The 10028-nt window shown below is 46.4% G+C and overlaps 1 protein-coding gene across 1 annotated transcript in view; it reads left to right on the top strand.

The window, feature by feature from the left end:
* LOC109300693 (ras-related GTP-binding protein A) overlaps window positions 1-10028 on the top strand; it is a 24526-nt gene that overhangs the window by 8480 nt on the left and 6018 nt on the right. Inside the window, exons 3-7 of the mRNA XM_019521472.1 lie at window positions 661-760; window positions 3478-3544; window positions 4287-4509; window positions 7638-7733; window positions 9148-9270. Coding sequence (XP_019377017.1) covers window positions 661-760; window positions 3478-3544; window positions 4287-4509; window positions 7638-7733; window positions 9148-9270 — 609 coding nt within the window. The remainder of the gene's footprint in view (window positions 1-660; window positions 761-3477; window positions 3545-4286; window positions 4510-7637; window positions 7734-9147; window positions 9271-10028) is intronic.

The following is a 10028-nucleotide window of genomic DNA, read 5'->3' as shown; positions in this document are numbered from 1 at the left end:
TTTTTTTTTTTTTTTTTGTTCTTTTAGATCTAAGGCAATGGTAAGCAACGTTTTGCAGTGGGAGTTGGGGGAGGGGTGTGTGCAAGGAGCTGCCTTAACAGAGCCAAACACCAAGTGCTGGCTGCTTCCAATCCAGCCTATGTTGCCAGAGCTGGTGCTACAGTTACCTTTCCCACCCCCCACAGCAGTGCTACCACTGCTGCTGCTTGCTGCCCAGGTGAAGCCCCTCTCCTAGAAATGCTGCAGAACCCCTCAACTCTGCAGGCTGGATCCAGCCCACAGGCCATAGGTTACTAATCCCTGGCTTAGGGCACCTCATCCAAGGAGCAGTGGGTACAGCTTGTACAGACAGACCTGACTGGGGAGAGAGAAGAAAGGCAAAACCCAAGGAGGAGGGAATTGTTCCAAGGCACATTGGGTGAATGGACAGCATATAAATTGGCAATAAGCTATAGAGGTTCATAGCTTATCATATTAATTGGTTCATTCATTGTATATGTAAAGGAGTTAAGACCGCACTGCTTCCAGCTGTTCAGGAGTTTTACTATCTTTTTCCAATGCAACCAAATCAAATTGTGTGTTGAGGCCTTTTGTCTCTGCAGTGTTAGTGTCTCAGTCATGAGAGATTCATGGAGAACTCTTCTTTTTTTCCCTACCCAGGTGCTGTTGATGGGGAAAAGTGGGTCTGGTAAGACCAGCATGAGATCCATTATCTTTGCAAACTACATCGCCAGGGATACGCGGCGTCTTGGTGCTACAAGTAAGATCTCTCTCTGATTGAATCATACAGCGTCAGCTCTTGAATTCTGGCTGAATTTAAGACCATCTGTAAATGGGTGTGAGGCCATTGCCTCTTGAGAGTGCTGCTTTCCCTCTTTTGTAGATGCAGTAGAATAGGGCATCTCCTGCAAATGGAGGCTCCTCCAGGGTGGCTCAGCTAAAAGCTGAGCAAAAATAGATTAAATGAAGGAGAAAAGGCTTGGGAATTACTTTTGGCAAATTCAGAGGCTAGCGCTACCTGTTCATAAAAGATGGCATATGTCAATTTATTCATCTCATCCTTCCCTCCAAACTGTAAACCAGAAAATGACTTGAATGTTGAGGCAGGTGGATTTTTTCGATTGACCCTGTCTGTACTCAGAAAGGTGTTCAGAAGCTCATTGTGGTGGCTTTTGCTGAGGAGGAAGGATCCAACTTCTCCATGGCAGCATACTGCTCTTTGGCAGCAGTAGCTGTGCTGCTTATGCAGATAGCATCAGTGGTCTCGACATAAGGACTTCTGACTTCTGCAGCGCAACTCATTAGCCCGTGTTAGTATATTGTCTTCCCCTTTTTGTAGGGTCATTAATTTAAAGATCTGTAAGCAGTTCTTGGTCCCAGTATGGCTTTCCTCCATCTACTGTCCTCACTGGGGAAAAGCTGTAAGAGTCTTGTGTGACAGATGCAACATTTATAATGGAGTTTCCTCATATGTCAGAATGTTGGGATCTTTTAAAAAATGTTAAATGCCCCATTATTCCCCCTCCCCTTCTCTAACATTTTCCTTCTAGCACTATCAGTTTAAAGCTGCTTTTGCTTATCCAGACCACCCTGGTTTTAAGCATAACACAATTTAGGGGTTAAGGTATTAATCCCTTAAAGGGGTTAAGGTATTAAATATTGAATGTTCCACAGAGAGCAGTATCCTGGTATCTTATAAGCAGGGATCCGGGTTTTCCGTTTCCCACAGAAAAACAGAGAAAACCACAGATTTCCCATTTTTATCAGAGAGAACATGGATTTTCTTTTTTAGCAGAGAATCCCATGGATTTCCTGCTTTTGCAAAGCACTGTGTAGGCTGGATAGGACCTCCAGCGGTGCTATCAGCCCAACCGGGTTCGGCACCACCATGTGCAGGTTCCATTAAGGCCGCATAGTGCTGCTTACGGTCCACGTGCAGCTGGCCAGGCACTCAGGCCAGGAGCGTGGAGGTGTTGGCGAGAGACATGGAGTGCCTGGCCAGCTGCATGTGGACCATTAGTGGCGCTGTGGGCCCTTAAGGGAAGCCATGCGTGAAGGTGCTGAGCCTAGTTGAGTCAATAGCACTGTGGGCAGTCCACATGTAGCTGGCTGGGCACTATACCTTTCATTCTCAGGGGGCAGGGGGGGGACCTGCTCTCCCAGATCTCTGCATGGAGCAGGCTGTGGGCTCAAGCTCCTGCCCTGTTTCCCTCCCGTGGGGCCTCTGCAACCCCACAGGCACGATCCTGCATGGCTGGGAACAGTGGGGCCACATGGGGGGTCTCCTTGCCCCCCTGCTGCCCTGGCAATGTGCCTCCTGCTCCTACTGCTACTTTGAGGGGTGCAGCCCTGTGCCACTTCCTTCAGTACAGCCCCGTGTGCAGGAGGCGCATTGCTGGGACAGTGCTGGACAAGCAGCTGCTAGGAGATCCCCGGGCTGCTTCTCTGTCTCCAGCCAAGCTGGGTTGTGGGGGAGGGAAGCAGGGAAGCAAGGAACAGTGATCCTGTAGCTGCTTGCCACTGTTCCCTGCTGCCCTGCCTCCTTCTCCTGCCCCCCAGCATGGATGAGGACAGAGGAGCTGTGTGGGGATTTCCTAGCGGCTGCTCACCCTGTGCTGCCTCAGTGCATGGGCCTGCACTGGGGGAAGTGGCACGGGGCTGCACCCCTCAAAGCGGCAACAGGCACAGGAGGCATGTCTCCAGGGCGGTGTGGGGGCAAGGAGATCCCCATGTGGCCCTGCTGTTCCCAGCCATGCTGGGTCATGCCTGCAGGGCTACAGAGGCCCTGCATGAGGGACGCAGGGTGGGAGCTGCAGCCTGCTCCCTGCACAGATCTGGAAGGCACATGGCCCCCCCAGGAGCTGGCCCTGCCCTTGCCCCTGCCCGAGCCCTCAGCAGGCAACAGTGGGGGAGCTGGCTCTGTGTTCCTTCTGCACCTGTCTTCTGTTGGGGACAGGGAGCTGTGGACCTGGGTCCCTGGCCCCATAGCTGGGGGCCCCCTCTGGCAGGGCTGGGGGGCAGTGCCTGTGGGTGGGGGGCAAGGGGCACCAGGAGGACTCGGGGGGGCTGTAGTGGTGGGGAAGAAGGGCACCAGCAGGTCTGGGGAGATTGCGGAGGGCCTTGAATTTTAATCATGGATTTGGGGGTTTTTATCAGAGAATTCATAGGGTTTTTTTATCAAGGAATTTTGCAATTTTTTTTTATTGGGGAATACCTCGATCCCTGTTTACGGCAGGCAGCCCTGAGTTCACTCAGTGAGGTGTGGACACCTGTGGTGTTAACCCCCCAGCTGAATACACCTAATAATGCTGGTTAAATGGAGTTCATTGTTGCAGTACAAGATTTCATGTTGCCCTGTATCACTTCTTTATCATGGGGGATGGTAGCAAACCAGCAGTCCTGCCCCCCCACCCACCTTCCACCTGTTGTGTATTTGATGCGTGTGCCACCATTTATAAGCTTATCATCTCTTTGCAGTTGATGTCGAGCACTCCCATGTTCGATTTCTAGGAAACTTGGTGTTAAATCTGTGGGACTGTGGTGGGTAAGTATTTGTTCTTTCCCAAATGAAAACTGTTAGGGTGGCCCTGGTCACCAAGCAGCAGGAGGCCCATCTTTTATCTGCAGTGGTGCTGGAATGCTTTCTTCTTTTTGAACAAATTAAATGAACTGTTTATGATACTTACTTGGTTGAATCATCTGTTTTGTAAGTAGCAGATCCCACATCTGAAATTTACACATGAACTCGGGTGGAAGAAGCTAGCTTGATGACCCAGAATCTGTGTGATGGGCAATAAGACTGTCTACTGATGCCTTCCGCTATGTTGATACACCTTAGCTTTGTGTCTGGGCAAACTCTAGACTGGAGAGATGATTATTAGAAATAGAGTGTAGAACTTCTGTCTGGGTCACTGGTTCAAACTGGACCAAACTAATAGTAATGTTAAATGAACAGGTGGGTGGTAACAAACCTCTGGCTCCTAGTGGGCAGCTCTCCAATGAACAGTTCCATTTACTGGCAATATCAGTAGGGATATATACAGGCTAAAGACTGCTGATGGAAGGAGTTGGTCTCCTAAATAATAAATTGCATGCTAGTTGATCAGGATTGAGGCTGTCTTGTTGGGAGAAGAGTATATTACCTGTGCTGTACTTGCTCTGCAGATAAGTATAGGGCTTTGGCACTGACAGCTGCAGTCTCAATAGCTAAATCTTCAGATGTTGTAGACTTTCTAGGTAATTCAGCCACAGGTAAACTAACTGGAAACTATGCATTTCTTTCTCAGACAGGACACCTTTATGGAGAACTACTTCACCAGCCAGCGGGATAACATTTTCCGCAATGTGGAAGTCCTGATCTATGTCTTCGATGTGGAGAGCCGCGAGTTGGAGAAGGACATGCATTACTACCAGTCATGCCTGGAGGCCATTCTCCAGAACTCTCCCGATGCCAAGATCTTCTGCCTGGTGCACAAGATGGATCTGGTACAAGAGGATCAGCGTGATCTGGTGAGGAGCTTCCTTGTTGCCTTATTAGCAAGTTCTTGGGAACAGCATACTGGCGTTATTATCTTACACAATGCTGTTGTCATCTCTCTCTAAATGCATCCTTACCAACACTTTCTCCAGAGACTCTGTTCAACTGTTTAAAGAAAGCCTCTGAACATTTTGAATTGCTTGCAGCCTCCAAATGTACTCTCCCCACACTACTCTTTGCCCATTTCAGATACTGCTGGCCCATGTAATGTAGAGTCAAATTAATAGTTTCTTTTTAATCCACCTCCTGGCAGGTCTTTACTTTATGCCTGATTGTAGCATCTTTACTAGCTCTTGGGAGTGCTGCAGGGAAAGAAATCCAGAAGATTCAGTATTGCTGTAGTACTTTAGAGGGCTAGATGGTATAGAGGGTTGCTGGGTTTTTTGTGAGGGATAGAGACCCTCACTTCTAGGCTGCTGGTTCAGATCTAACCTTCTTGTGTTCCTCTCTCTGTTTGGGCACTTGTGTAAAGAAGGACTCTGAATAAAGCAAGGTGGCCCCATGTGTAAAACAACAAGCGAGCCTGCTTGGGTTAGACAGAATTCAGGATTGTCTTGGATGTGGAACTAGTTAAGCAAAAAACACTTGTGCTTTGCCACGATGCCTGGTATTTCAGCTTATGATCCAGTAGCTGTTAAATCTTCTGCATATGGATCTTGGTATTATTGCATTCTAGCCACTCCCTGAGATAAGAGCATGGAGGTGTAAAGTCACACAGTTGCATGAATTGGAAGTACTGCATCTCCTATAAGAACTGCTCTGAGGTATTTGCTAGACTATTTTGGGTCAGAGGTGCCGTGTAATTGGACTGAAATTACTGACCCAATTTGAAAGCAATCCCAAATCACATGGTAGATATTTAGCATCCAACAGATACAGTATAGATACATTGTTATGCAACAATTCAGGAGGTGTCTGGGGAGTATTTGCTCCCTGCCACTGAAGGCAGAAGGTGGTATATGCCTTTCAGAAATCTGGAAGCCAGGTGCTGTGGTACAGCTTGGCTTTCACGTTGGGCTCATTTTCAGGCCAATATGTCTTAAGAATCCCCCTCCTTAAGTGGACATTTCTGTAGATTGAATAAACCTCAGAGGAATCAAAATGTTCTTGATCCCCACCAGATAGCTGATCTGGTCTCCACCCACTTGTCATCTTTCTTGCCTTTAATTGCTAGCTTCTACTTCTGAGACTACCTGTCCTATAGACATGGCTGAAACAAGCAGGCTGGATTTTTGTCCGCTGGATTTAATGTGGGCAAAATACGGCCCACGGGCCAGATTTATCCTGCCAGTTGATCATGTCTGGCCCGCAGCTGCACCTGCAGGTCTTCACCTGGGGCCACATCCCACCCAGGGCAGTCCATGCCATGCTCCCTCCTGCACCTGTGGAGCAGGAGCTACCCAGCTGCAGCTTCCCCCCTGCCTAGTTGGGTATGGTGTGCATCCCAACAGCTTCTCTGCGCTATCTGCTGCCTGCGTGCATGCAGGTGTGAGCCCCAGCCTAACAGGTCAGTCCATGGAGGAGGGAAGGGACGGGGGCTAAATTGGAGCCCCCGCGGTGAGGAGCAGTGCTGCAGTGGCAGGAGCAGGGGTAAGCTGAGTGGGGCTCCGGCTGTGTGGAACTTGCCTACTGGGGAGGCGTGCCCCCAAATAATTTTTTCTCCCTCTGCCTTGATCTGCACCCCCTTCCCTCCCCACAGACTTACCTGTTGGGCAGGGGGGGGACAGTAGTGCATAGTAGATCTTGGGTTGCTTTTAAATGCCAAAGGTGATCTCCTACTTAAAAAGGTTGGAGACCACTGTGTAGCCCATCTCAGCTGCTCTTGGGGCTGTGCTGTTAAATGACGTGAAAGTGACTAGGTTCTCTCAATGTCAGAGCTGTTAGAGGCAAGGGGCTCTTAGTAATAAGGAAAGGAACCTTAATAAGGTACAAATAGCTTGGAGTAGGTAAGCTTAAATCGGTTTAACTGGTGCCTTTAACGTTGAAGTCAATGGGACCTGGCCATTTGTGTGATTTACATAGCTGTTTTCCTGTTCCTTAGACTTCCCTTGTTTGTTTGTATTTTTTGATGCCCTGGAAAGTTTAAAAATAACTGAGGTCAGAATAAAAGCATTAGTTACAAGCAGAATGGAGGTGGGCTTTGCAGGAGTGGGTTGTATTTACCTCATGTAAGCAGCAAGAATTGTCACACAATATCTTTAATTGGACCAATTATAGGATTGTGAGAGCTATTAAACCAGCATTTGGGCACAAAATGCTTTTCCTCTGGTTCTAACTGTACAGTTGGTATAGTAAAAGATACTGCCTGAAAACCAAATATATAGAAGAATATGTTTCTGGCATATTCCTTAGAGTCTAGACCATCATGGGTACAACAGTACTTATCTTATGCCAACTTCAGTAATGCAGCACTTTTTAAGGCAGGGGCAGGCAATTATTTCAGGTGGAGGGCCGCTTACTGAGTTTTGGCAAGCTATTGAGGGCCGCATGACAGGTAGCCAGGGGCAGATAAATATTAATTTTCTAAATTTTTTTAGGGACCCCTCAGGCTGAATAGAATGGCCGAGTGGGCCACATCTGGACCACGGACTGCATTTTGCCTGCCCCTCTTTTAAGGGGTTCAAAAACAACAGTTCCTTCCACTGGCTTCACTATGACATGTCTTTGAACGCACAGATCATTCATATCGAGAAGGCTGAACGTTTCTGGAACCCCAGCAATTTAACGCAACAGATCATTGTAGTTGCCAGAGGTAGTACAGGCAGCATGGAAGCTCCTGGGGAAGCTGAGTGTGTATGGTTTTGTTAGTCTGTTTTACATATGATCTGTAATACCTGCTGTTCCAGGCCCAAGCCACTATTCTCCTCTATAGCTCCCGCTGTTCTAGTCCTCTGTCCGTCTCATAACTCTCTCAGTATATTTCCATACTGGCCAGCAGTATCCTCAGTTTTCTCAGCCCTGAAAGTATTGTACAGACTTGTGCTGTGTTTTGAAGTGCAAATCTGGTTCTATGAATATAATAAAATTACTACAGCAAGAATATTCACCAGAAGCAGTAGTGTATTTGCTTATCTGGAAATATCAACTTCTCTTCTCCCAGATTTTTAAAGAGAGGGAGGAGGACCTAAGGCGTCTGTCCCGTCCCCTGGAGTGTGCCTGCTTTAGAACATCTATCTGGGATGAAACCCTTTACAAGGTTAGTATGGCTTCCTTTCCTCTTTAGGGCATGTCTTCCTGCAAGCTCTTTTTCTGTGTGAATTCTGTGGGCAATTGCTATGAAGTTATGTAACTGGACTAAATGCTTCTAGTCCTGGAACTTGGAAATAATTTCTGAGATGGGTGGGTTCCACGCAGGCAGTTCAAGGCAGGGACCTGATGCCAGTTAAAATGCTGGGCTACTTTCCCTTCCGAGATTGGTGTGATGGCACTACCTGAGCCAAGCAGAAATCAAATGATGGTTGTGATCTGCTGTGTTCAGAAAAACAAGTCTGGTCTTAATGAGCAGAGAGACTAGCTGCCTGGGTGGCAGAACCTTTGGATGTCAGCCTGTTAGGCAGTTACAGTGACTTCAGAGGAGCTCAGAGAGCTCGAGCTCCTACAGTCTGTAAATTTAGAGAATTTCTCAGCCTACAGCATGCCTGAATGGAGTTGGTCCAGGATACACACTTTTAAATAATCCTTCCATATGTATTAGCTGCTGCCATACTGCTGGCAGCTAACTGTCTCTCTCAAAGAAGACTCGCTGGGCATTACCTAGCTAAGCTTAATTCCTGAATAAGGGGCTTCAAAGTTTGAATTGTACTGATTTCCCCTGGTTTTCTCCATTGGTCTGCACTTTGTATGGAAGTGTCCATAAGTAGAATTCCATCACGGTAGGGTTAGCTCTATCAGAGCTCTAAAGTGAGATAATACTTTGAATCTTCAGCCCTTGGCAGGGCTCAAACCTCCAATTCTGCCATGAGCTTAACAGAAGGGCCTCTCAAATAGATAAATCCCCTGGATTTTCGTGGGTTCCTGACCTGGTGGAACTGTAATCTGGGTAGAACTACATATTATTTGGGAAGAGGCATTGAGGTAAAGCTTGTACAAATTGAAGGCCTGATTCTAAGTGATTACAAATACCTGTGATTCGGTTGCAGTGGTGTGTTTAGTTCCCTTTAGTATCAGTTCATAAGTTCTGAACACAAGAGATGAAAACATTTTGCTGTCACTGATATGGGATTCTAATGCTATGTATTCGGAATCAAGAAAACTAAAACTTAAGTGGCTTCAAGCTGAAAGTAGTTCATGTTTCTGCTCTGGAAATGTGGGCTCAAATTCAGCTTGGTCACCAGCTGGCGATTTGATATCCTAGTTTGTACATTATTTTTATTCCTCTTACAACTGGCCTTGGCAAGTATATTGTTCAGAAAGAGGTGTGGGGTGAGAATATTAGCAGGTCCCGCAGACATAGTTCTGTTGTATGAATAGCTATGTGAGAGAACGTTGCATAACTCTTGTGTTTTTAACCAACTATAGCCTGAATACAGTTTTTCATGAATGCTGCACAGCAAGAGAAGGAGGAAGTGAACTCATGCAGTCCTCAGCATTTCTTTGCATTCTTTCAACAGGCTTGGTCCAGTATAGTGTATCAGCTGATTCCTAATGTCCAGCAGCTGGAAATGAACCTGAGGAACTTTGCTCAGATTATTGAGGCAGATGAAGTTCTTCTATTTGAAAGAGCCACTTTTCTGGTGAGAACTGCTGTCCCTGCGCGTTATTTCTTAAGGGAATAGGATAGTCTCTCTGATATAAAGATTGTAACATGCATAGAGAGCCTCAGGTGAAAAGCTCTGTTAAATGCAGAGGGTATGCAGGTATAACCCTTTACTCGCTGGCAAATCAAAGGTGCAGAACTTCTTTCAGTCCATGTCTTATGATGGTGAAAGTAATTCTCACCTCTCAATATGAAACAGTAGCTTGCATGAAGTTTCCCAAACTCCCACTCACAGCAGTGTATCTATAACTGGCACTAAATGCTTGATTCACATTTCCCCTCTTTCAGTCCCTGAAGGGTGTTTCACATCCCTGTTCTGAACCCTGCTTTTGGAGTTTTTGTATAATTCCATTCTCCTGAATGAGACAAGATACAGTGTTAATTGGGTTTGAAAATCTCCCAGTTTTCACTTCTCCTAAGGTAATGCGTGAACTGTTCCATAGTTCCTTGTTTGTCATGTGCCTGGTCACAATGCACCCAATTTCTAAAATAGGGTGAAAATTTTCTCTTGGAACTTTCCCTGAGAGAGCACCTTCTCAAAACAAAAAAACTACTGTGGAATATTTTCACTTTGCTTTAAACATTCCATCTTTCAGCCAAGCAAAATATATTTGGTTTTTGAAAGAACTGAAAATGTAGGGGGGAATTCATGCCTCTTCATTTTTCAGCATGTTCATGTGAAATAGTGATTCTTTCCCTCCCAACGTGTTCTACCTTTTTTTTTTTTTTTTTTTT

The sequence above is a fragment of the Gavialis gangeticus genome, unplaced genomic scaffold (genome assembly GCF_001723915.1).
Source record: "Gavialis gangeticus isolate Ggan-Ray unplaced genomic scaffold, GavGan_comp1, whole genome shotgun sequence".
In the NCBI taxonomy this organism is placed as follows: domain Eukaryota; kingdom Metazoa; phylum Chordata; order Crocodylia; family Gavialidae; genus Gavialis; species Gavialis gangeticus.
This window is presented reverse-complemented; position numbering and strand designations above follow the sequence as displayed.